We start from the raw sequence: 27,183 nt of genomic DNA, 5'->3' as shown, positions 1-27,183 counted from the left end.
ACAGAGCCTGCTTTGGATCCTCTGTCCCCCATTCTCTCTGCCCCTCCCCTGCTGTTTCTCTCTCTCTCAAAAATAAATAAAAACATAAAAAAAGAGAATGATATTGGCATAGAGATAGAGATGAACCCAGTAAACTACATAGAAACAGGCCTTGGGAAGGAATGTGGGTTCTCCAGTACCACATAACCAGTACAATTGCTTACTAATCAGAGGAAGAAAATTTATGTCTGCTTCCCATTTGTGTTCCAGATGAACTAAAGGCCCAAACCAAATTGAAGACAGTATAGATGAATGTCTTCAAGATGTCAGAATAAAAAAGAATGTTATAAGTACAAAAAACACAAGCTATAAAGGGAGCGAGATTGATGTTCGGCTACTCAAATTGTTCAAAACTTACATATGACACAAACATAAACAAAGTGAAAAGATGAGTCAAAGTGGAAGATTTTTTTTTTTTTTTTTTTTTTTTTTGAGAGAGAGAGAGAGAGGGTGCAAGTGAGTAAGGGGCAGAGAGGGGAAGAGAGAAGCTGGGCTCACCTGATGCGGGTCTGGGACTCCTGAACCGTGAGATCATGTCCTAAGCCGACGTCAGATGCCTAACTGACTGAGCCACCCAGGCACCCTGGAAGAAGATAATTTTAACACATAATCAACAACAAAGTCTTATTATCCAGATTATTAAAAGCATTTATCTAAATCAGAAACGTAGCAACCCAAAGAAAATAGGGCAAAGTAATCACTCCAGTCAGGAAAATGCAGATGAAAACATCAAAATTCCTTATCAGTACTCAGTAGTTTGGCAAAAATGCGCCTTTTATCCTACCAACTGAGTGTGAGTTCACTCAAATTGCTGTTGAGAGAATAGCTGTACCCCTTTGGAAATCACCTTGAGCAAGCCTGATGAAGTTCACTATCTGGAAGTTCCGCTGCTAGTTGTGGACCCTAAAAATCTCACATGCATGCGTGAGAAGATATGTCAAAAGAATTGTCATTATAATACCATTTACAAGATGCAGACATTGCAACCAACTGGAAAGTGGATTATTAAGCTGTGGAGTACTGTATTAAAGTTAATAAAGCAAAAATCTTAAAATCTGCCAGTTTGTTAGGTTCATGGATATTCATTAACTTGGTTACATTGTTCTTTAATCTTGAAATCGTTTTTTAAAAAGTAATATTACAAGTCATTGATAGCCAAGTGCCTTTCACTAATTAAAGCAGATAAAGATTTAAGTTTATAAGGGATAATGTAAGAACAAAAACAAAATTAGCAGGGTCATGTCATACTCATAGCAGTGGGCAGATGTGGAGTCTGTCTCTCAGGTAAGAAAATAGAAGGTCTGTCCTGGCTTCTCCCTTCCATTTTTGTGTCTTTCTGTCTGACAGTGTTCTTTATCTTCCTGGCTCTTTTCTTTACTCCTGACCTTCCGGTTCCCTGCTGGCAGTGAGTGTCCCATCAGACTAATAGTGGAATGCCAAGTGTGTTTCTCATGGCTGTGGCTGTGAGCCAGAAAAAAAATCATCCATGCCTTCCAGATCTTTGCCCATTCCAGCTGGCATCTTTCTCTTTTTCCCAGCCAAATTTATTACTACCCTGGCTTGGTAGGGTCCAGCTGCCAGTGGTGGGGGTGGATTGAAGAGCAAAGACAATTGGGGTGCAAGGATATTTTTGCAAATGCAAAACCTTGAGTGCTTACATGTGCATATAAAATCTTATATATGTTTTGGATTGAGAATCTGGTCCTTAAAAGGGTATGTTGCTTTTCTGAGAGAACTAGGAAAGTCCTCAGGTATTGAAAGAAGGATCATCTTCATTCAATCTTTTTTTTTTTCTTTTTCTTTTAATTCTGTTTTTTCTTCAGCCTTGCTCTTTCCTCCCTCTCCATCCCAGTGCCTGCCATACCACCCTCATCCCTCCCCCCCAACCATTGATTTCACTATGCATAAAGGAAATGAGTTCCACAGATTATATTTTTCATAAAGCATTCCTTCTATAGAATCATCCTAATTATCAAAAGAGGATGGCAGAAGAAGCAAAAATAATTTTATGATACTGTTTTGGTGATCTTTGTTTCTTCTCAAAATGCTTAACATATAATCTAATCCTCTAAAAAGCACTTACCTCACTTGTACCGTAATGCACTGTGTTCATTGTAGATCGAGCAAAGAGGAGAAAGCTCAGGGAAGAAAGGGCGTGGCTGCTGGCCCAAGGGAAGGAGCTCCCCCCAGAACTTTCCCATCTGGACCCTAACTCCCCCATGAGAGAAGAAAAAAAGACTAAAGACCTGTGAGTATTTAATGATACTAACAGTAGCAAACAGTAACATTTAGGAAGCACTCAGGAATTGTGCTAAGCATTTTGCTCATTTAATTCTTACAACAACCCTGTGTGGTAGGTAATATTCAGTGTTCATAAGCTTCTCATTCTTCTGTATGCCTTTCTGTATTACTGTTATTTAGATTATAAAAATATTCATTAAGGGAAAATATAGCCCAAGAAATAATGTGTTATGAAATAACTAACATTATAGAATCATAAGTTATGGATCATCTGAGTCAACCCCAGCATTTTATGGATGAGGAAAATGATACTCCGTTTTTTGCTTAGGTTTACTAACCATCATCTTCACAATTCTTTTCTGGAGATTATCAGTGTCACAAACTTACCTTAAAAACAGTTTATTGGAACTCTTCCAAACCTTGGTACAATCAGCTGCCTGTCTGTGATTAAAGTAAGAGAGCTAAGGAGAGAAGGTTGTCAAAGTTACTATTTCTTATTTTGTGATTCACAGCTTTGAGTTGGATGATGATTTCACTGCCATGTATAAAGGTCAGTTTCCATTCTCAACTATTAACTATATCTGATAGAAATACTCTTGTGTGACTGAGTTAATGCAGCTCTCTTCTTTGGCTTTCAGTTCTCGATGTGGTAAAGGCTCACAAGGATTCTTGGCCCTTTTTAGAACCTGTGGATGAATCGTATGCCCCAAACTATTACCAGATTATTAAGGTAGAGGCTGCCTTTACAGTTATACCTTCTATGGTGTGTGTTTCTTTCTTGATTTTTGTCACTGTTTTTAAGTTCACCTGTTGTTCTTGAGAATCAGAGTTGCTGGATATATGCCATGCTCCTGAGCATCTCATAATAGCATGATTCCTTTGCCTCACAGGGACTACAAGATGGTTTTTCTCCAGCATGTTATAATTTAATGTGTCCTATTTTAGGTCCCCATGGATATCTCAAGCATGGAGAAGAAACTGAATGGAGGTTTATACTGTACCAAGGAGGAATTTGTAAATGACATGAAGACTATGTTCAGGAATTGTCGAAAATACAATGGGGAAAGTAGTGGTAAGTGGGGAAGGAGTTGGCTATGGATACACTTATTATACCATTTCAACCAAGAATAAAATGCCTTCTTTTATAGAAATACACAAAAATAGAAGTGCTTCTCTTTCAGAAGTGAATCAGACCTTTCTTTGGGGCTATGAACACAATGCACATTAAAAGCCATAGGATTGGCCATTCTAACCACTTACACAATATGTGCCAGAACCACTCCTATCCTGTGTGACAAGAGAGTATATCTGGTGGCTAACTGGGTTCAGGTTAGTTTTCATTATCTTCAAGACCAGGCTGGGCTTAGTTTGTACTGCGCTTCCTTCATTCAGCAAGTTAACCACTGACAAGACTGACCCTAGATTTTTAAGTCATCTTGAGAAGTCCATAGAGTATATCTCCAATAATAAATAATATAAAAGGCTCTAGTAGCTTAAATGCTTTAGTTTAAAAACTAAGCAGCTTCTAACTAAATACAGTCACTGTATTTAATAATTCTGCATTTTAGCCTTTATTTGTACTCATTTAAGGTAATAGTCCTAGAGTCATCTTCCAGCCATACAGCCTAGAGCCTCTTAGGACAAAAACAGTACCTTCTTCTTGTGTCCATAGCTGTACAACATAATATGCACTCAAGCCAGATTAAGCTCAAGAGTTTACCCAAATAGCATCTTTTATTGTCTATTGGTAGGAGATTTTTTTTTATGTCCTGTAAAAGCTGTATCTGGAAGTCAATCCTTGTATCTTCCCACAGAATATACCAAGATGTCTGATAATTTAGAGAGGTGTTTCCATCGGGCAATGATGAAGCATTTTCCTGGTGAAGATGGAGACACAGATGAAGAATTTTGGATCAGAGAGGATGAAAAGCGAGAGAAGAGACGGAGCCGGGCTGGGAGAAGCGGCGGAAGCCACGTTTGGACCCGCTCCAGGGACTCCGAAGGGCCCAGCAAGAAACAGCAACCAGTGGAGAATGGAGGAAAGTCCTTGCCACCTGCACGCCGAGCTCCCTCTTCTGGAGATAATCCTAGCAGTAGTTCCACACAGCTCCCTCGGGAGGGGAGCACCTCAAACGGCCGAGGCTTTTCTCGTCCCCTACATTATGGGGGGATGCCCAACCAGGCACCCCTTTTAAACCAGATGGTAAGGAATAGCTTAAAATTCTGTTGTGATTGCTCCTAGTTGGTGAATTCAAAGAGAGGTGAAGCCTTTTTAATCGGTTCCTCTTCCAAAATAATTTTTCTGTATGTGGATGATTTCTTTGCCTCTCATCTGTCCATTCTTTCTTCATTTTTCCTCTTATTTTAAATCTCCTTTCTCTTAATCTGACATACTTTCGGTATGGGCCAAAATTGGGATTTTAAAAAAACTCTTTGTGTACGAAGCGCAGAAATACATACAGTACTTAAAATACACAGCATATCTGTAGCATTAAAATTATATGTTGCAGGGCAGTTGGGGGAAAATTGGCTTAAGAGGCTCTTGGGGAAGGAAGCAGTTATGAAAAAAAGATTAAGAAACAGCAGTCTGTCCTATAGAGAGAGATTGCTTTCGGCCCAGGAACTAGCCCTGATCTGGGTGAGCCCATGTGCTGACGTTCTTCCCTTTCTTGGCCCTGTGCTGAGTTGTTCAAGGTCTTTGTGTTATTTTAGCAGTACATCCATATGTAGGAACGTCCTTGTTTTCTACTTAATGTCTTCTGTGCTTTTTTTTTTTTTTTTTTTTAAACCTCTCCCCAACTTGCCTTTACTCAACACCCTCCAGAGGCCAGCAGTACCAGGAACATTTGGCCCTCTTCGAGGATCAGATCCTGCCAATTTATATGTCTCCTCTAGAGTCCCAGAACCACACCCTGGAGAGCCTGTACAGCAGCATCAGCCTTTTGCCATGCAGGTAAGCAACCTGATACTCAGAATATGCAGATGCAAAGGATTTCACGATAAATTTCAGAAATCTAGTCTCTTCCCAGGTTAAATTTAATTCATTATCTCCTATTCTGTAGGGTCTGTTATTATAGATTAAGCACATTACTTATTCTCTGCATCTGTTGAACATTGCTTTCTTCTCTTTTCTTGTTGCCAGCCTCCAGTTGGAATTAACAACCACCGAGGACCCAGGCTAGGCACACCAGAAGAGAAGCAAGTGTGTGGGGGACTGACACACCTTACTAACATGGGATCACATCCTGGATCCTTGCAGCTTAGGCAGATGGGTGGCCCCAGTCAGGATGGAAATATTTATCCCCCAACTCAATTCCAGTCAGGATTTATTCCTCCCAGGCATGGTGGGGCTCCAGCCCGACCCCTAGACTTTCCTGAAAGCTCAGAAATTCCTCCCAGCCACATGTACCGATCATACAAGTACCTGAATCGAGTACACTCTGCTGTCTGGAATGGGAACCATGGTGCTACAAACCCAGGACCCTTGGGCACAGATGAGAAGCCCCCCATGGGGCCAGGACCCTCTCACCAACCTCGCACTCTTGGTCATATGATGGATTCCCGAGTGATGAGACCTCCTCTCCCCCCAAACCAGTGGACTGAACAATCAAGCTTTCTACCTCATGGAGTTGCTTCTTCAGGGTATATGCGACCACCCTGTAAATCTGGTGGACTTCGGTTACAGCCACCTCCAGCCCCAACGCCAAGTTCTTTATTTGGAGCACCCTCCCAGGCTCTGCGGGGGGTGCAAGGAGGGGACTCCATGATGGACAGCCCAGAGATGATTGCCATGCAGCAGCTTTCTTCCCGAGTTTGCCCACCAGGTGTGCCTTACCACCCCCGACAGCCTACACCGCCCCATTTACCTGGCCCTTTTCCACAGGTAGCTCACTCGGCATCAGTAAGTGTGTCAGCCCCCAAGCCTACCTTGGGGAATCCTGGGAGGACACAAGATAACAGTGAAACACAAGAGCCTGAAAATGACCGAGGTAATTTACACCATCACTTTTGTCTGACTTCTGACATTTAAGCTATTAATTCATAAGGAATCTTTTTTATGAAGACTGTCAAACTCATTTACAGCCTCTTTTTCTTGAACCACTCACTCAGGATTGGGCCAAAGATCTGAAAGGATTTCTAGTGGTAATGATCATTATACAAATGTAGTCCTTACCATAATGTGCAGTCTTTTTGAGACTTGTACGTATAGTAATTCAATTCTCAAAACAAACATTTGAGCTAGCTACTATTTAATGATCCTTGTTTGTACAGGTGGAAAATCTGAGGCACAAAGGTTTAGATTGGTTGCCCTCATCTCACTAGTAAGTGGTGGAGCTGACATTTGAACCCAGACCTACTCAGTCCAGCACCCATGCTTTCAACCATGGCACCATCAAACTGCCTTTAAAAATGGCTGTCTTGGTGTGCCTGGGTGGCTCAATCTGTTAAGCCTCTGACTCTTGACTTCAGCTCAGTCATGATCTGAAAGGTTTGTGAGGTCGAGCTCCACGCTTCTAACGCAGGGTCTGCTTGGGATTCTCTCTCCCTTTCCCTCTCTCTCTCTCTCTCTCTCTCTCTCTCAGAATAATTAAACTTTAAAAAAATATTATTATTAATGGCTGTCTTAAAATTTATCATTATGAAATAACTTTTTAGTACTTTACTTGAAGCCTAATTATTTCCATCCTTCTATTCCTTGGACACATAGCTATAGCTACTAAGAATGAAAAAAAGTGAGACCTAGCAAATCCTGAAGAAATGTCTTAGAAATGTCATTTAAGAGAGTAAACCTGAAAATTGAGAAGAAAAATTAAAAGAGTAATTTGTGTAATTAGTGCTTTTTTCTGGGATAGAGGTCAACCACGTATTGTATATAATTTTCTTAATGCATGACTGGAGAATAGACACCTAGACTTTTATCAAATGTGAAAATTCCACATAAGATTGATGGTAGGCCTAGAACGCAATTACTTTTTGTTTTAATTAATGTATTTAGTTACTAGGATATCTACTGAAACTTTTTTTTTTTTTTAACTTCCACTGTAGTTAACATATAGTGTTATATTCGTTTCAGGTATACAATATAGTGATTCAACAGCTCTATACATTACACAGTGCTCATGATAAGTGTACTCTTTGTCTCCTTTGCCTGTTTCACCTGTCCCCACACTCACCTACCCTCTGGTAACCATTAGTTTGTTCTCTATAGTTTTTCAGTTTGTCTCTCTTGTTTTTCAGTTTGTTTCTCTTTTCTTTGTTTTTTTATATTTCACTTAGCATTAATACCCTGTAGATTCCTTCATGTTATTGCATATGGCAATGTTTTGTTGTTTTTGATGGCTGAGTAATACTCCATTGTACATACGTACCACTTCTTTATCCATTCATTTTTTTTTTTTAATGTTTATTTATTTTTGAAGAGAGACAGAGACAGAATGCGAGTGGGTTAAGGCAGAGAGAGAGGGAGGCACAGAATCCGGGCTCTGAGCCATCAGCACAGAGCCTGACGTGGGGCTCGAACTCACAAGCTGTGAGATCATGACCTGAGTCGAAGTCGGCACTTAACCAACTGAGCCACCCAGGCACCCCTATCCATTCATCTCTTGATGGTCACTTGGGTTGCTTCCATATCTTGGCTATTATAAATAATGCTGCAATAAACACAGGTGTGCATACACCTTTTCAAATTAGCGTTTCATATTCTTTGGGTAAATACCCAGTAGTGGAATTAATGGATCATGTGGTAATTCTATTTTTAATTTTTTGAGGAACCTCCTACTGTTTTGCACAGTTGGCTGTACCAGTTTGCTTTCCCACCAATAGTGCAAGAGGGTTCTTTTTTCTCCACATCTTCACCAACATTTGTTGTTTCTTGTTTTTCTTATTTTAGCTATTCTGACAGAAATGAGGTGATATCTCATTCTGTTTTGATTTCTATTTCCATGATAATAAGTGATGTTGAGCATCTGTTCATGTGTCTGTTAGTGATCTGAACGTCTTCTTTGGAGAATTGTCTGTTCATTTCATCTGCCCATTTTTTAATCGGATTATTTATTTTTTTGGGCGCTGAGTTATATAAGTTCTTAATATACTTGGCTACTCACTCTTTATCAGACATGTCATTTGCAAATATCTTCTCCCATTCCGTAGGTTGTCTTTTAGTTTTATTGACTGTTTCCTTTGCTCTGCAGAAGCTTTTTATTTTGATGTAGTCCCAATACTTAATTTTTGCTTTCATTTCCCTTGCCTCAGGAGACTTATTTTTAAAATGTTGCTATGGCCAATGTCAGAGAAATTACTGTTTGTGCTCTCTTCCAGGGTTTTGATTTCGGTCTCACATTTAGGTCTTTAATCCATTTTGAGTTGGTTTTTGTGTAAGGTGTGAGAAAATTGGTCCACTTTCATCCTTTTGCATGTGGTTGTCCAGTTTTCCCAACACCACTTGTTGACGAGACTTTTTCCCATTGTGTATTCTTGCCTCCTTTGTCAAAGATTAATTGGCCATATAATTGTGGGTTTATTTCTGGGCTCTCTGTTTTGTTTTTGATCTATATGACTTTTTTTGTGCCAGTACCATTCTGTTTTGATTATTACAACTTTGTAGTATAGCTTGATACCTGGGATTGGGACACCTCCAGCTTTGTTTTTCTTTTTCAAAATCACTTTGGCTATTTGGGGTCTTTTGTGGTCCCATACAAATGTTAGGATTATTTTTTCTAGTTCTGTGAAAAATGCTGTTAGTGTTTTGATAGGGATTGCATTAAATGTGTAGATTGCTTTGGGTGGCATGGACATTTTAACAATATCTGTTCTTCTAATCCGTTGGCATGGAATGTCTTTCCATTTGTGTCATCTTCAGTTTCTTTCATCAATGTTTTATAGTTTTCAGAGTTTAGGCCTTTCACCTCCTTGGTTAAAGTTTCTTCCTAGGTATTTTATTACTTTTGGTAAAATTGTAAATGGGAGTTTTTTTCTTATTTTCTCTTTCTACTACTAGTGTATAGAAATTGAACAGATTTATGTATATTGATTTTTGTATCTTGTGACTTTATTGAAGTCATTTATGGTTGTAGTAGTTTTTGGTGAAGTCTTTAGTGTTTTCTATATGTAGTATCATGTCATCTGGAAGTAATAAAAGTTTTCCATTTTCCATACCAGTTTGGATGCCTTTTATTTCTTTTTGTTGTCTGATTGCTGTGGCTAGAACTTCCAGTACTCTGTTGAATAAAGGTACTGCTGAAAGTGGGCATTCTTTTCTTCTTCCTTATCTTAGGAAAAAGCTCTCAATTTTTCAGCATTGAGTGTGATGTTAGCTATGAGTTTTTAATATGTGGCCTTTATTATATTGAGGTATGTTCCCTCTAAACCTACTTTATTGAAGGTTTTTTATCATGAATGGGTTTTGTACTTTGTCGAATGTTTTTTCTGCATCTATTGAAATGATCATATATTTTTAATCCTTTCTCTTGTTGAGGTGATGTATCATGTTGATTAATTTGCCCTTGCATCCTAGGAATAAATCCCACTTGATCATGGTGAATGATTTTTTTTAGTGTATTGTTGTGTTTGGTTTGTTGAACATTTTTGTGTCTTCGTTCATCACAGATACTGGCCTATAGGTCTCTTGTTTTTGTTTGTTTGTTTGTTTTGTTTTTGTTGTGTTTTGTTTTTTTTTTTTTTTTGGTAGTATCTTTATCCGGTGTTGGTATCAGGGTAATGTTGGTCTTATAGTATGAATTTGGTAGCTATCCTTCGTCTTCTATCTTCCAGAATAGTTTGAGAAGAATAGGTATTAACTCGTCTTTAAATGTTTGGTAGAATTCACCTGTAAAGCTGTCTGGTCCTGGACTTTTGTTTGTTGGAAGTTTTTTGATTATTGACTCTATTTGCTGGAAATGGCCTGTTCAAATTTTCCATTTCTTCCTGATTCGGTTTTGTTAGGTTATGTTTCTAGTAATTTATCCATTTCTTCTTGGTTGTTCAATTTGTTGGCATATAATTTTTCATAATCTCTTATAATCCTTTGTATTTCTGTGGTGTTGGTTGTTATTTCTCTCTCTCTCTCTCTCTCTCTCTCTCTCTCTCTCTCTTTGAGTTTGGCTAAAGATTTGTCAATTTCATTGATCTTTTCAAAGAACCAGCTCCTGGTTTCATCTACTATATTGTTTTTTTAGTTTCTATTTTGTTTGTTTCTCCTTTAATCTTTATTATTTTCTTCTACTGGTTTGGGCTTTATTCTTTTTCTAGCTCCTTTAGGTATGAGACTAGGTTGTTTATTTGACATTTTTCTTTTTGAGGTGGACCTACATTGCTATAAACATCCCTCTTTTTTTTTTTTTTTTAATGTTTATTTACTTTTGAGAAAATGTGCAAATGAGCAGGAGAGGACCAGAGAGGGAGACCAAGGATCTGAAGTGGGCTCTGTGCTGATAGTGGAGGCCTGGTATTGGGCTCGATCTCACAAAATGTGAGATCATGACCTGAGCCAAAGTTGTATGCTTAACCGACTAAGTCACCCAGGTGCCCCTAAACATCCCTCTTTGGAATAGTTTTTGCTATATCCAAAAGATTTTGGACTGTAGTATTTTCATTTGTCTCCATGTGTTTTTTGATTGCCTCTTTGATTTCTTGATTAACCCATTCATTCTTTAGTAATATGTTATTTAACTTTCATGTGTTCTTTCCAGATTTCTTGTGGTTGATTTCTACTTTCATGCCATTATGGTCGGAAAAGTTGCATGGTACAACTTCAGTCTTTTCAAATTTGTTGAGACTTGTTTCGTGGCCTGTCATGTGATCTGTTCTGGAGAATGTTCCATGTGCACTTGAAAAGAATGTGTATTCTGCCCTTTTAGGATGGAATTCTTTAGAATATATCTGGTAGATCCATATGGTCAAGTATGTCATTCAAAAAGCAACTGTTTCCTCGCTGATTTTCTGTTTCGATCTTTCTGTTCATGTAAGTGTGGTATTAAAGTCTCCTACTATTGGGGCACTTGGGTGACTTAGTTAAGCGCCTGACTCTGTTTCAGCTCAGGTCGTCATCTCACAGTTCGTGAGTTCCAAGTCCCACATCCAGCTCTGTGCTGACAGTGCACAGCCTGCTTTGGATCCTCTTTCTCCCGCTCTGCCCTTCCCCTGCTCTCACATGTGCACACTCTGTCTCTTTCCCTCCCTCCTAACTTCTCTCCCTCCCTCTCTCTCTCAAAATAAATTTTTTTAATGTTTATTTTTGAAAGACATAGTGTGAGCGGGGGAGGGACAGGGAGACAGGGAGACACAGAATCTGAAGCAGGCTCCAATCCAGGCTCCAAGCTGTCAGCACAGAGCCTGACGCAGGGCTCAAACTCAAGAGCCATGAGATCATGACCTGAGCCAAAGTCAGCTGCCTAACTGACTGAGCCACCCAGGTACCCCTAAATAAATAAACTTTTAAAAATAAAATAGGGGTGCCTGGGTGGCTCAGTTGGTTAAGCGTCCGACTCTTGATTTCAGCTCGGGTCATGATCTCACGGTTCATGAGTTCGAGCCCCAATGGGGCTGTGCGCTGACAGCATGGAACCTGCTTCAGATTCTCTCCCATCTTTCTGCCCCTCCCCTCCTCATGCCTTCTTTCTCAAAATAAATAAACTTTAAAAAGTTTATGTTAAAAATAATAAAGTCTCCTACGATTATTCCTAGTGATTACTTCCTTATGTTTGTTATTAGTTGCTTTATGTATTTGGGTGCTGCCATGTTAAGTGCATAAATATTTACAGTTGCTGTTTCTTGTTGAATCTGTCCCTTACTGATTATGTAGTGTCCTTTGTCTCTTGTTATTAATAGTTTTTGTTTAAAGTCTGTTTTGTCTGATACAAGTATTGCTACCTGGGCTTTCTTCTGGCATTCATTTGCATGATAAAGACTTCTCCTTCCCTTCACTTTCAATCTGTGGGTGTTTTTCAGTCTGAAATGAGTCTCTTATAGGCTGCATATCGATGGGTTTTGTTTTTGTTTTTGTTTTTTTAATCCATTCCATCACCCTGTCTTTTGATTGGAATGTTTAGCCCATTTACATTCAAGGTAATAGGTGCGCCTGGGTGGCGCAGTCGGTTAAGCGTCCGACTTCAGCCAGGTCACGATCTCGCGGTCCGTGAGTTCGAGCCCCGCGTCAGGCTCTGGGCTGATGGCTCAGAGCCTGGAGCCTGTTTCTGATTCTGTGTCTCCCTCTCTCTCTGCCCCTCCCCCGTTCATGCTCTGTCTCTCTCTGTCCCAAAAATAAAATAAACGTTGAAAAAAAAAAATTAAAAAAAAAAATACATTCAAGGTAATATGTAGGTATGTACATATTGCTATTTTGTTACTTGTTTTATGAATGTTTTTGTAGATCCCTGTTCCACTGTTCCTTCTCTTGCTCTCTTCTGTCATGACTTAGTGGCTTTCTGTAGTGATAATAGTTGGATTCCTTTCTCTTTATTTTTTGCATATTAGTTGCCAGTTTTTGATCTGTGATTACCATTATGTATGTATGTATATGTATATATATATTTGTATGTGTATTCATATACATTTGCCATCTTCTGCATATAATATGTAAGTTGATGATCACTTACGTTTGAACCTATTCTTGGCTCCCACCATCCCACTCCCAGGTTTTAGGTATATCCTATCATACTTTCTATCCTTTTATTTGTAAATCACTTGACTGATTTTTATAGATATACTTAATTTTACTGCTTTTGTGCTTCCTACCTTTTTAACTCCTGCTTATGGTCTTTCCTTTCCACTCAGTCCCCTTTAACATTTCTCATAGGGCTGGTGTAGTGGTCATGAATTCCTTTATTTTTTTTTTTTTTTTTTTTTTTTTTTTTGTCTGGGAAACTCTCCTATTATGAATGAGAGCCTTGCTGAATAGATTCTTGGCTGCTGTTTTTTTTTCTTTCAGAACTTTGAATACATTATACCACTCCCTCTGGCCTGCAAAATTTCTGCTGAAAAATGAGCTGAAACAGGGTTTCCCTTGTATGTAACAGTTTTCTTTTCTCTTGCTACTTTTAAAATTTGTTCTTGGGGCACCTGGGTGGCTCAGTCAGTTAAGCCTCTGACTTTAGCTCAGGTCATGATCTCACAGTCCATTAGTTCAAGCCCCACATGGGGGGGCTCTGTGCTGACAGTTCAGAGCCTGGAGCCGGATTCAGATTCTGTGTCTCCCTTTCTTTCTGCCCCTCCCCCACTCACACTCTGTCTCTGTCTCTCAAAAATGAATAAATGCTAAAAATTTTGGGGAGGGGGTGCCTGGATGGCTCAGTCGCTTAAGCATCCAACTTCGGTTCAGGTCATGATCTCGCGATTTGTGAGTTCGAGCCCTGCTTCAGGCTCTGTGCTGACAGCTCAGAGCCTGGAGCCTGCTTCAGATTCTGTGCCCATCTCCCTGCCCCTCCCATACTCATGCTCTGTCTCTCAATAATAAGTAAACGTTAAAAATTTTAAAAACAATTTTTTTTTTAACTTGCTCTTTATTACTACATTTTTGTCATTTTAATTCCTGTGTGTGTCTTCGTGTGAACCTCCTTGGGTTGATTTTGTTGAGGACTCACTATGCTTCCTAGATCTAAATTTCTGCTTCCTTCCCCAGATTCAGGAAGTTTTCAGCCATTATTTCTTCAAATAAATTTTCTGCCCCCTTTTCTCTCTCTTCTGAGATCCATACACTTGTTGTCACTGAGTTCCCTAAATCTTTTTTTTTTTTTTTTTTTTTTTTTTTTTTTTTTTTTTTTGCCTGTGAAGCTTGATTGCTTTCCATTACTTGGTCCTCCCAGTCACTGATTTTTTCTTCTGCTTCCTCTAGTCTGTTTATTCCCTCTAGTGTATTTTTAATTTCAGTTATTGAGTTCTTCATCTCTGATTTGTTTTGTTTTGTTTTCTGTTTGTTGAGAGTTTCACTGAAGAGTTCCACTCCTTTCTAATTTGAGTATCTTTATGACCATTACTTTAAATTCTCTATTGAGCATATTACTTACCTGTTTCATTTAGCTCTCTTGCTGTGATTATGTCTTGGTTCTTTCCTTTGGGACATAGTCCTCTACGTCCTTGTTTTGTCTAACTCTGTGTTAGGAAAGTCAGCTGTGTCTCCTGCTCTTAAAAATAGTGGCGTTGTGAAGAAGAGGTCCTGTAGTGCCCTTCAGTGCAGTGTCCCCTGTTCACCACGACCTAGCACTTTAGGGGTGTCTCCTATGTGTGTTGTGTGCACCCTGGTAGTGTAGCTGAGCCACATTTGCCTTCATTCCAGTTGTGTGCAATGGCTCTCTTTGTCTTGGGTAAGGTTTGATCCCTGTGTTGTCAGTGGCCCGGTCTGGGGCTGCCTTGGGCTTGAGCTGAATCAATCCAGGCATTTGCCAGAGATGCAGTAGCACCAAACTGCTGGGCACTTTCCTTCTATTGTCCTCCGAGAAGCTTTCAGTGGTGGACTTGGCCTTCAGTCAGAACACCTGTCTTCCCCCAGCCCACTGCTAGGGCCATAGTCAGACTGGTATGTGTAGTTATCTTCCCCGTTCTCTGGGGCAGGAGGAGTCTCTTTGCAGTAGTGTTTGGCCTTGTTGGGGCTGCCTGTACCTTGCCAGGCTTGTGCCATCACTTTGGATGGGCTCTGGCCAAGGGCATATTGGAGGGGCCAGGTCAACAGGGCAATGGGGGTAGGGCCCATACAGTTCCAGGAAGCTCCAAGCCAGTCCGATGCAGGAAGGAACTGCAGCTGCCCAGGAAAAGTTCACCTGGGCTTGGATGGAGTGTTTCTGCAGGAGAATGCTGGGGCTGGGCTCTTTGTTAGCAACCCAGGTAACAAGTATTGGCACTGCTCTGATTCCTACAGGTGTCCATCTATCTAGCCTTGGGCGGGAGAGACAATGTTGCCTTTCAACTCTTTTGTTCTTGGAGAGGTGTCCCAAAAATCCCTACCCTCTAGCATACACTCAAGATTAGTAAATAAATCTCCTTACCATATATATACACCAGGTCTTCAAACTGCTGCTTCTAAGCTTTATCTCAGTGGGGCTGTTTATGTTTGTTGTGCTGTCTCTTTTAAGGGCAGGGACTCTGCCCTCCTGTCTCTCCCAGAGCCAAACCCACTGATTTTTAGTTTCAGGTGTTAAGTCATTCTACCCACCACCCCCCCCCCCCCCCCCCCCCCCCGGTCCCAGATTGTTGGGCCTCTTTGGTTTTCAAAGCCAAATGTTATGGGAATTCATCTTCCCCATGTAATTTCCTTGTGCCTGGGGTGCCTGCCTTGGGGAACTGCTTCTCTCCTCTCTCTGTGTCTGCTGTATCCTTCCCTCCTGTGGACAGTCCTAGAGTCCATTTGACTCCTATCAATACCTTTGTTCTTCCTACCCTCTTTGATGTGCCCCTGCTCTACATATAGCTGTGGAGAGTCTTTTCTTTCAGCCTTAAAGTCATTTTTTGGGTTATTGATACTAATCCTCCTACTCTGCCATCTTCCCCAAGTCAGACTTTTTAAAAGTGTTTCTTTTGAGGAGCATCTCAGTGGTTCAGTCAGTTTGAGCATCTGACTTTAGCTCAGGTCGTGATCTCACAGTTCATAAGCTTAAGTCCCTCATCAAGCTCTGTGCTGACAGCTTGGAGCCTGGAGCCTGCTTCAGATTCTGTGTCTCCCTCTCTTTCTACCCCTCCCTGCTTGTGCTCTTTCTGTCTCAAAAATAAACATTTTAAGAATTAACAAAAATAAAAAAATAAATAAAAGTGTTTCTTTTGAGATAGGGCCTGCTTTATGAAAACCAGCTCTAACAGAATTGTCTAATACTGATTTCACATGGAGTCTGGAAGAAGCTTTAGAAGTAGAGTCCCTCTGGTGAAACTAGATAAGCCTATTTGTTAGTTGCCATGTGTTATGTTGATAAAATAATGATAAGTGTAGATTTAATTTTCATTGTATAGCTCCTGCCTTTGATTTTTGAAGACAGCATTATTAGTTCATTAGTTGACCGAGATTTTAGTCGGTCTTTAAAAGTTGTTATGAATCCTTAATCTTGTCTTTAAAATTTGTTACCAGAATTGTATTTTGATCCACCTGAGCAACAACTCTGTCCTGTTCAAAGGATTGTAATAGTAAGACCATATTTTTGGTTTGATACAATAGCAAGGTAAAGAATTCTGAATTTCTAATTAAGCATTTGAGTCTAGTAAATTAATTTATTTGGGTTTATTTTAAATTTCTGTAATGTGTTAAAGATGCCTTTCGAGTTTTATCCTGTAGGACATCTTGTTCTCAAGACATCCAGACAAGATATTTTCATTCATTCAGCAAATATCAATTGAGTCCCTGTTTTGTGCAAGTACTAAGAGTGGTAGGGAACAAAAGAAAGTCCCTGCTGCTGTGGAACTTGTGTTCTGAAGGGGCACAAGTCAGGGATCCAGCCCTCTTGATACAAACCCATCATGTCTTCGTCCTTCTCATTGTATCTTATTGTATCTCCATATGTGACATGCATCTCTGTGGAATCCATGAGCCATGAATTATCTCCCCCTCACTTAGTGATCTGTGACCACACAGGAAGAGGGAAACAAGGACATCTCCATTCTTTGGCAGACTTTATGAGTAGCTGTAGAGGTGCTAGGTCTTACCTCTTGGTCTATAAGAGGGAGTTTGCAAGGACCTCAATATCATCATCCTTTCCAGGGACTCAATTTCTAGCTGAAGTTTCAATGGCCGCACATCTACCCCAACCCTATCTCTCCTTATCTGACAGCTTTCATGTTCTTTTTACTACTAACTCCATCAGTGTCATCATTTCAGCTACTGAGTTACTATTTTGTTCTGTGTTTCACTTACAGCAGATCCCTTGCCTGGGCTTGAGGAGAAACCACCAAACATTGGTGGTTCAGAGGGCGTGTACCTCAAACAACTACCTCACCCTACACCTCCCTTGCAGACTGACTGTACCAGGCAGAGCTCACCACAAGAAAGGGAAACAGAGGGCCCAGAGCTCAAAAGCGACTCCTCAGATTCTGGAGACAACTGTAAAGCAACAAAGAACAAGAATACCTGGCCCTCAGAGAGCGGCTATACCAGCCCCGCCACTCAAGGATGTATGCGAGACCTCTCCACTCTGGCAGATAGAGGGGCTCTACCTGAAAATGGAGTAGTTGTTGAAGCATCCCCTTGTGGATCAGAGGGGAAGGGCCTTGGTGGTAGTGGTTCAGAAAAGCCACTCTGCCCCAGAGGTAAAACACTACAGGAAACCATGCCATGTGCAGGACAGAACCCAGCTACACCTCCCAACACAGACCCCAGTTTGATGGGAGGCACTGTAAGCCAGTTTTCTCCCTTGTACATGCCCGGCCTGGAATACCCAAATTCAGCTACCCATTACCACATCAGTCCAGGCCTGCAAGGTTTGGGCCCTGTGATGGGAAGTAAACCCTCAGTATCCCATCCTCAGCATTTTCCCCCTAGGGGCTTTCAATCTAGCAACCCTCATTCTGGAGTCTTTCCCCGGTATCGCCCCCACCAAGGAATGAGGTATTCCTACCAGTCACCACCTCAGCCTTCCTACCATCACTATCAGCGAACTCCTTATTATCCGTGTCCACAGGGCTTTTCTGACTGGCAGAGACATCTTCATCCCCCGGGAAGCCCAAGTGGGCTCCCACCTAATCCACCTCCCCCACCAAGGCCCCTCTTCTCAGATAAGAGCACCTTGGCTAATCTGCAAGGCTGTGAGACACTGAATGCTGCCTTAACTTCCCCAACCCAAATGGATGCAGTGGCTGCTAAAGTAGTCTCAGCTGATGGGCAGAATCCTGTTCCAGAGGAAGAAAAGCTGGATGAATCTATGGAGAGACCAGAGAGTCCCAAAGAATTTTTAGACCTGGACAACCATAATGCAGCTACCAAGCGACAGAGCTCATTGTCAGCCAACGAATATCTTTATGGAACTCCTCCACCTCTGAGTTCAGGGATGGGATTTGGTTCATCTACTTTCCAACCCCATGGTGTGATGCTACAGACAGGGCCTCCTTATACACCTCAGCGGCCAGCCAGTCATTTCCAGCCCAGAGCTTACTCCTCCCCTGTGGCTGCTCACCCACCTCACCATCCAGTGGCTGCCCAGCCCAACGGCCTCTCTCAGGAGGGCCCCATCTATCGCTGCCAGGAAGATGGCCTGGGTCACTTTCAAGCTGTAATGATGGAACAGATTGGCACTGGAAGTGGAATAAGGGGACCTTTCCAAGAAATGTACAGATCATCAGGGTAAGGTTACATTAGGTGGTTTTGGGGTTGTTTTTTTGTTTTTTGGGTTTTTTTGTTTCTCTGAAAAAAGAAATAGATGTTAGTTTTTAAGAGCAAAATGACCTTAGGAATGACGATAAATGTTAGCAGTCTAGGTCCAAGAAAAACATGTGACTCATTGATAATTGGAGACTTAGTGGAAGTATATCAGCCTTAGAGTCTGATTTTATCTTTGGCACTTTTTTTCCCTCGTGAAAGTGAATTCGCATTTAAATGACAGATTTTGACCCTGGAAACTTGATAGCTCCAGTTGAGAGCTATAGACAGGCGTCAATATGCTGCTAAGTTCAGATACTCTGACTAGGGTAAAATGGGTCTTTCTCAAATCCTGAGGTTATGGGATCACATGTAATGCTCAGGTTTTATCCCTTATCTGTCATTTCTTCTTAAAACAAGTCAAATACTGTCCCCATAAGAGTTCTTGCAAATAGTGATGAGGTGACCTATGATCCATGAAATTTTCAAATTAATAATGTATAAAAGGTGGTTAAATGAAGTTGTTTATATTAAAGTTATAAAGCCTAGGGGCACCTGGGTGGCCCAGTTGGTTAAATATCCAACTCGATTTCAGTCAGGTCATGATTTCAGAATTCATGCGGTTGAGCCCGGAGTCAGGCTCCTCACTGAGGGTGGAAGGGTGGAGCCTGCTTAGGATTCTCTCTCTCTCTCTGCCTCTACCCCACTTGTTTTCTCGCTCTCTCTCAAAATACTTAAACTTAAAAAAAAAAAAATGAAGTTATGAAGCTTAATCTTAAAACCAATACCATCCAACTTAAAAACTAATGTGCCTCTCTTCAGTGCCAACCTAAGAAGACCTTACCTCCAAAACCTCTCCCCCATTTAACTTTGTGCCCTATTTGTTTTATGCCTCACTAAGTACATTATGTTTCTTTTCTTTGTCTTTTCTTTTAAACCATTGGGAAGTAAGTTGCAGACATCCTGACCCTTTCTCCCTAAATATGTCAGCATGCATCTGCTAAGAATAACGACATTTTCCTGGAGCACAATCTCAAACTATTTTCACACCGAAGGAAAATAACACTAATAGTATTTAATACAGAGTTCTTACTTAATTTCTCCAGTTGTCCTCAAAATATCTTTAAAAAAATTTTTTTAATGTTTATTTATTATTGAGAGTGAGACAGAGCATGAGCAGGGGAGGGGCAGAGAGAGGAGGAGACACAGAATCCGAAACAGGCTCCAGGCTCTGAGCTGTCAGCACAGAGCCCAATGCGGGGCTCAAACCCACAGACCGTGAGATCATGACCTGAGCTGCAGTCGGATGCTCAACCGACTGAGCCACCCAGGCGCCCCTCAAAATATCTTTTAAAACTACATTTCTTGGGGCACCTGAGTGGTTCAGTTAGTTAAGTGTCTTACTTCAGCTCAGGTCATGATCTCAAGGTTCATGAGTTCGAACCCCACAACGGGCACTGTGCTGATGCTCAGAGCCTGCTGCCTGCTTCAGATTCTCTCTCTCTCTCTCTCTCTCTGCCCCTCCCCTGCTCACGCTCTGTCATTCTCAAAAAATGAAACATTGAAGCTACATTTCTTTGTTTTATTTTTTTTTCCCATCCAGGATCCATTTAAGGTTAATGTATATGTTTGGTTGCTATGTCTGTTTAATCTCTTAGTTTGAGACATTTATGCTATCATTGTTTTGTTTTCTTTTGTTTTTCAAAGACTCCAGGCTAGTTCTCATGTAGACTGTCCCAATCTCTGGATTCTTCTCATTGTTTCCTCATGTTTGGAGTCCAATTAAACATTTGTCAAGAACACTACATAGGTGGTGTCATGTACTTACTTTTTTTTTTAAGTTGGCTTCACGCCCAGCATGGAGCCCAACATCATGCTTGAACTCAACCCTGAGATCAAGATCTGAGCTGAGATCAAGGGTGGGATGCTTAACCGACTGAGCCACCTAGGTACCCCAGTGTCATATACTTCTTATTGCATCTCATCTGGAGGCACACGATGGCACTTTGTCCCAGTATTGATTTCAAGTTTGATTACCTAGATAATTAAGGCAGTATCTGCCAGATTTTTGTGATTAAAGTGTCTCTTTTCATTTTTAATTAATGTGTCTTCATTAATTCTTAACTATGCTTTCTCGTGGCTACAGAATGCAAATGCATCCGGTCCAGTCACAGTCCTCGTTCCCAAAGACCCCAGCACCAGCAACGTCACAGGAAGAGCTGCCACCACATAAACCCCCAACACTTCCTCTTGATCAGGTAAAAATTACCAGCAATTAGAATTTTTGTTATTCTTCGAGGTGGCAGGGAATAGTTTATTGTGAATTTGTTGTGATTCTGAAAAAATCTTTTAAGGTGTTCTGGGAAGTGCTTCATGTCCTACTGGCAGCCAAGTAAAAAGGGCCCCTCGGGCCCTGTGCTCCAAGTAGATTCAGTGGTGGGAAAAGCCAGGAGAAGATGACCTCGGAAGTAGCTCCTGTGCTGTCTCCGTATGTTCCTTTTTTCTGTCCTTGTGGTAACCAGCTATTTGGGGTTGTTTAAGCCTCATGTTTCCTAACTGGCCACTAGCATTTATTTTGATAAGATAGCTTTGTTTTTTTTTTATTCTACCAATTTCATCTTAGAGAGACTGGTTAGTCCAGTTTTAAAAGAACTGTAGCTACCTTCAAGTGCTGCTTTTCTGCCAGGCACCGTGCTAAGGGTTTCTGCATGCAGCATCTCATTTAATCTCTTTCTTGACTGCCGTGAATTAATTATCTTCACCGACATCAGTTCCATCCCCTAATGTGCAAGAAATCCCACAGCTCCTGAGTGACGAGGTTGGGGTCTGGATCAGGAGGTCCAGAATTTTAGATCCCACCCTCCAGAAGTAAACTGTGATGGCTGAAACCAAAACCAAGCCATTTTTCAGGTGGAGAGGAATGTGTACAGCTCTTCAGCTTACTTAATTTTTTTAAACAATACAGCTGTCAATTTTGTTTACGTTGTCTTTATTTGCTTCTCTCAGAGCTAGTCCAAGGAGGAAATAAACCCCAAGGAAACAGAAAGCTGCGCATGAAGACTGGAACATGGAGAATTTAGGGGAACGGTCCCTGCCCATCTCTGTTCCTGTTCCCCCGCCACACCCCTTCACAGTGCATCACTCGTGCCATCCAAGAGCTGGAGCCATTCCCAGAGTCCTAGACTAACACCAGCTTGCAGCGGTCCTTGGGCAGGGATCTTTGCATGGCTGATAGTTAAAAACAGATGAACTGAAATTAGTGACAGCTTTTCTAAGTCCTGAGACTCTTTTTTCAGGGAAGATCATCCTAAACTTGGGGGAGGGGTCATACTTATGAATGGAGTGGTGCTTGTAAACTTTCATGAGCAGCTAAACTCAGGTATATATTTGGGGAAGGGACTACTCGTAGTATTAATGTGTTTGGAGCTGGGTCCAGTTTACAGAATTTTCATGTTGCCTTTTAAAAATAATTTTTGTTGTTGGTGGTGAATGTATTGTACATAAAGTGGGAAGGGTGGGTGGGGGTGTGGAAGAAGTGGAAGTCCTAACTATGGTGGGCACGCAGCACTAGAGTGATCCTCATTTGTTTACAATCATATCACACTGAATACTTTCAGGAGCTGGAGAAGAGGGTAGGGTAAATTTACTCTTGTAAAATGTCACTATTTCCTCAGTGGCTAGCAGTCCTTTGTTAGCTAAAGGCCTTCTTTCCGATCAGCCGTAGAGGGTACCATTGCACTACACCCTGGTTGTGGGCTTTCTCCATTGGAAGGCAGAGTGCTCTCACATATTCTACCAGGAGCGTCTGCCCACAAGACTGGCTTCCCTCTCATCCAGTGGCCTAAATCCTGGATTTCAGAGAGCAGTGCCCTTCCTGATTTGCCACCAGCCCTACCAGATAGTTGTAAACCAATATCAGGAATTGGGATCACTAGAGTGTTTTGCTTATTAAAATACAAAATGAATCATCCTCGTCACAGACCTGCTGGGACTGTGATCTGGTAGGCATCACACAAAGCTTTCTGACACGAATCACATTTTGTGGAAGTGACTACTCAGGTTTGTATATGTTAGTACAATAAAGAAATTGCACAGTTTTGAATAGGAAAAATGTATTCTATAGATTTACAGGTTGAATTTAGGAATATCTCGGTATATATAGGTTTTATTCATTTTAAGTGAATCATAGTAAGATAAGTCCTGGTGATTTAAAATAGCTTTCAGGAACAAGTTCTTGGAAATCATTTGTCATACCTGTGATAGGAAACAATTTTACAGTATTAAATTACTTTGTTACAGTTTTAGAAGTGAATTACACTGGATTGTCCCTGGTTAGCATTCTATATTTGATTTTAGCTGAGATGCCACCAAAGTTAGGACTCCTATGTTTTAAACTTTTGAATATCCCACAAAGAAAAAAATAAGACTAAGGAAAAATGCCCTGAAATTACAGGTTTTTGTAAAGAATAGCATATTTTTAAGCATGCCTTTGGGATAGTAGAAAAGCTTCCATATATTATTAATCTGCCCTAGTTTCTTACAAATTCAGCCTTGTGAGGGGCCAGTAGAATCTTTTCCCTCCAATTCCAGCATCATTGATGAAACGTGGAGCCAACATGTTTAAAGTTTGCTAAGCGTGTGCTATCAGGAAGAGAAACAAATTGGAAATAATCCATGTTATACTGATGGAAACCCAAGATACCAGCTCCAGTATAATGGAGACTCATAAAAATAAGGGAATGCTTTTGACCTGGCGTTGTGGCTCACAGCTCAGGTAGGATTAAGAGTTGCATAGGGAACACAGGGAGCCTTTAAGATACAATGCACAAAAATACAAGTTTTTCTCTAATAGACTTCAGTTTTAAATTTGATGTGCTTTTATGTGGAATGAGTTTTGAGCCTGTGTTCTCATTTGATCCTAATTCTTGTTAGAGAGCTATCACTGGCATAATCTGGTTTGGAGGAGTGAAGAGGTCAGCCTTATCCCTGTAGGAAGAACAGATTCCATGTTAGCCCCTAAGCTAGTGTAAGCTAGCATGGCCGAAGCATTACGTCTTCTGTTTTTGTGTTTGTGGAGAAGCAGGGAGGAGAGAAGGGAGGAGGGTGTAGAGCAGGGAGGAGGAGCTGGTTTGGGTCTGTTTAGAGCTGGTCTAGGCCCAGAGCCTTGTGCTGGTGACAGCCTTTCTCTTTTTGCATGAAAGCTGGTTTGGGTGAGAGTCCTCTGGCTGCTGTATAGCTGGGAGCACAGTGAGCACAGGGTCTGTTCCCCTGGCACCAAAGTTGGAGGCATTGCTTTGTGCTGAATGACCCTGGGGCGTGGGTAGGAGTGGACCATAAGCAATAGTTGGGTTGATTTGTTCCCTTTCCTTCCACCCACTCAAGGTAACCTTTTCTCCACACTCCCCCAGCCCCTCACCCCCTGTTCCCTGTTGCTAGAAGCTGTGAACAATATAGGAAGAAATCCGTAAATTCTTATATCCTTAACCTCCCTTCTCAGTATGTAGAGAGGTGAGAAGGTATTAAGGAAGAAGAGTATCAAGGATTGAACTACTGTTTCATATCGTAACACTGGGAACAAGGGCAACAGCAAACTTGTCAGCCTTGTTGCATCCCATGTGGGAATTGGGTCATGCATTACAGGTCCCAGCACTTCAGCCCTTGTCTGGTATATCCTGAGCTTTTACTGGTCTTTGAAGTGCAGATCTACTACTAAAAGCAGTCAGGAGCTGAAAGATTGCAGGAACACATGTGACCGTTGAGCTGCTGTGAACCACTGATCCGCAGGACCTCTTTCCTTGTCTTTCTCCTTTGGCACTTCTCTTCCCAAGTGTCTTAAGCAGATGCAAATGCATTTGCCATCTTCTCCATAATGGGGATGATGGTCATGTGATATGCTGTAACTAGAAAGTAGTGTGTGAGGAGGTCCTAAAAATGACCTTTCTCAGGCTAGAAGGACTTTCACACGGTGGGTCAGTGTGCTGGCTCTCAGCTCTCAGTAGTCTGCAGAAGGGGATAGCTGGGGTCCACGGGTAATGAGAATACTCTCACACCTGTTTGATTTGATAGTCATGGCTAGCCTTTATTAGACTTGTTAATAAGTTAGAATCTGTTTCCCTAAGACCCAAGAGAAATAAATGATCCAGAAAGAAAAGTAAAGCCTTTTGGAAGGTTTCTGTTTGGGTTTTTGTTTTTGTTTTCCATCAGAGTCTGTTCATTTAAAAAGTAGCTGTTGGCTAAAATTATGGTAGATGCATGTGAAGAGTAAATGAGGGCAAAATACGCAGATCCATAGAACTTTCCATCCCACTTTCTAAAAATAAAATTAAAGCCACTCCACCTCTCCTTAATCACGTTGGTTTAGTTCTTCTGGCAGTGCACATGAGCTTGTTATTAAGGATTCTTTTTTCTCAGTGAGCCCAAGTCAAACTGCGCTCCAAAGGCAAAACTCTTTCATGCTCATCTTCATTTTTACATTTATTGAAAACCTCAAGACCCATAGTATGTATGTGCCTTAGTTCACTTACACCTCAGCTTGAAATGTCATTGTGCCGTAGCTTAGCCCTCAGACCTTGGAAATGCTTCTCTTGACTAAGCATGTGGTGGTGTTATCCCGTGGCGTTTGTCTGCTGTGTAATTTTTCCTGCTAATTCCCATGGAGTCCAAGAGTATGTCCAAAACACATACTCCAAAACAAAGCGCTGTCCAAAACACGCAAAATCCCAGTGTTGCAGTCACCACAGATGTCAGAAACAAGCTTTTAATCCATACCACTAGGTTGAAATTTTTCCCTTTTTTTTTTAATGGAAGTTCAAATCTATAAATAATAAACTGCTCTTAAGACCTAATCTGAATTTCACAGGAAGTCTTAACCCAGCAGTCCCAAGGCAAGGACAGTCATATAGTGTCAGAATCCTGTCATGCTTTCAAAGAAACTGTTTTCAAAGAAATGAAAGGCTTAGAGTTTTCTAGCATTATTGCTACCCCCTGCGTTGTGACCGAGTGTCAGTGCATTCGCCCCTGCCAGATTCTGCATGGGCCTCCACTGAGGAAGTCAGCTCCGTGTGCGTGAGTCAGGATTGTGCCACTGTCGGGGGTTCTGGGATGCAGGGTCCCTGTGGATAGCTCTCTGTTCAACACTCCAGTGAGGATACTGGGAATCTTGGCTGAGCATGCAGAGGCTTTTATTCCGGGGCTCACATCACTGTCTAGGAACTAAGAATGTGATTGAGGCTTGCTGCATGAGAAGAAACCCCTTTTTCTTTTCTAGTGGGTTGGACTCTAACATGGAGCCTTAGGACACCCAGCCTTGCCCTGCTTTCCCATTGGGAAAACGAAACTTGAGTGAACATTTCTGCATCCCATCTCTCATATGAAGCTGTGACGCAAGCCTTAGCTCCAGGTTGCGTGTTCATCTGTCTCTGCTTTGTAGGCCTTTGCTAAACAGACATTAGTGAGGCTGTCTCCCCAGCTAGTCTTGGTCTCTCACTGTGTACCAGGGGACTGACTGAACCTTTATGTAGAAATACCTGAGAAGCAGCTGATTGTCCTGCATGTGTTTTTGAAAAGGGTGGGATGGGGTTGGGAACAGGGGCGTGGATAATAAGTTATTGAAGTGCTGAACCCCGTTCAGTGTCCTCCGTGTGACCCCTTTCCCCTCGCTGGGACCTGGGTACCTCACTCTCCTGCCTTGCACACAGCTCCTGGGAGCCCAGGCCAGTCTCCACCAGCCTGCGGCACAGTGTCAGGGATTCTTTGCTCCTGCTGCAAAAGCCGTGAGAACTTTCCTGGCCAGTACTGGAAAGGGGAATGCTATTTATTTTTATATTGTGTATATTTTGTCGTGGTCTGCTGATTCCCTGTTTCACTGAGAGCGACACTTACCTCAATAGTTAGTTCGATATTGTGTGTTGGATAATTTTTTAAAAGAACTTTTTAAAAAGCTTTTTGATCCTCAGAGATCTGTAGATTTTATTTCCATATGAACTGGTTATTTTGTATAAAGTACATTCTTAAAATAGCAAGGCTCTGATATGTGTGAGTTGTGTGTGTCCGTGTGTCACTTTTATCATCGGGAAGGTTTGAACTAGGCCCCAACGCCACCACCCATCTCCCCTGGCTTCATCAAGACGGGCAGGCGGTGTTGGGACAGACAGCAGAGTGTGCCCTGGGCAGGTGATGGCGGTGCATGCTCTGTGGAGAGCCTCAGAACGGCACGAAAACTGGCAGTTCCACATGATGTCTGGGATACAGTACCCCCCAGCCAGCCCCATCAACACCCACCTTGTTGCGCCCACTCCCAATACCACCCACAGACCCCCAGCCCTTGGTACACACCTTTGACACACTTGTATACACTACTTTTGCTCTCCTTCCAAGATCTAGGGCAGCCTGGGGTCTGGCAGGCAGCTGTGTGTGAATTACAGGTGGTCCGAAGTGGGAGCTGCAAGGCTAGGTAAGCAGGGGCTCTTCTACCTGTTCTACCTGCCCGGTTCATTTAGGTTTTATTTCCAGTTCCTAGGAGGGTTTTTGTTACGGGGGAGAGGGAGAATAGATAAAAAGTGGCCACCTTGGGACAACTGACTGGCCCAGTCATGGAACATCTGACTCATTCTCAGGGTCGTGAGTTTGAGCCCTACGTTGGT

At 41.7% G+C, this 27,183-nt stretch overlaps 1 protein-coding gene across 4 annotated transcripts in view; it reads left to right on the top strand.

Moving 5' to 3' along the window:
• LOC123591950 (cat eye syndrome critical region protein 2) overlaps nt 1-22,638 on the top strand; it is a 180,395-nt gene extending 157,757 nt beyond the window's left edge. For 2 of the 4 annotated variants that reach the window (XM_045466646.1, XM_045466644.1), the window contains 10 exons: nt 2,158-2,287; nt 2,793-2,830; nt 2,919-3,010; nt 3,226-3,352; nt 4,095-4,483; nt 5,105-5,233; nt 5,423-6,269; nt 17,107-18,526; nt 20,688-20,799; nt 21,548-22,638. In XM_045466646.1, the coding sequence (XP_045322602.1) occupies nt 2,158-2,287; nt 2,793-2,830; nt 2,919-3,010; nt 3,226-3,352; nt 4,095-4,483; nt 5,105-5,233; nt 5,423-6,269; nt 17,107-18,526; nt 20,688-20,799; nt 21,548-21,553 (3,290 nt within the window). In that variant the 3' untranslated portion in view covers nt 21,554-22,638. The remainder of the gene's footprint in view (nt 1-2,157; nt 2,288-2,792; nt 2,831-2,918; nt 3,011-3,225; nt 3,353-4,094; nt 4,484-5,104; nt 5,234-5,422; nt 6,270-17,106; nt 18,527-20,687; nt 20,800-21,547) is intronic. The other 2 variants (XM_045466647.1, XM_045466645.1) reach the window with 2 other exon arrangements.
• The last annotated feature ends 4,545 nt before the right edge of the window (nt 22,639-27,183 follow it).

This window comes from Leopardus geoffroyi, chromosome B4, assembly GCF_018350155.1.
Source record: "Leopardus geoffroyi isolate Oge1 chromosome B4, O.geoffroyi_Oge1_pat1.0, whole genome shotgun sequence".
NCBI lineage: Eukaryota > Metazoa > Chordata > Mammalia > Carnivora > Felidae > Leopardus > Leopardus geoffroyi.
This window is presented reverse-complemented; position numbering and strand designations above follow the sequence as displayed.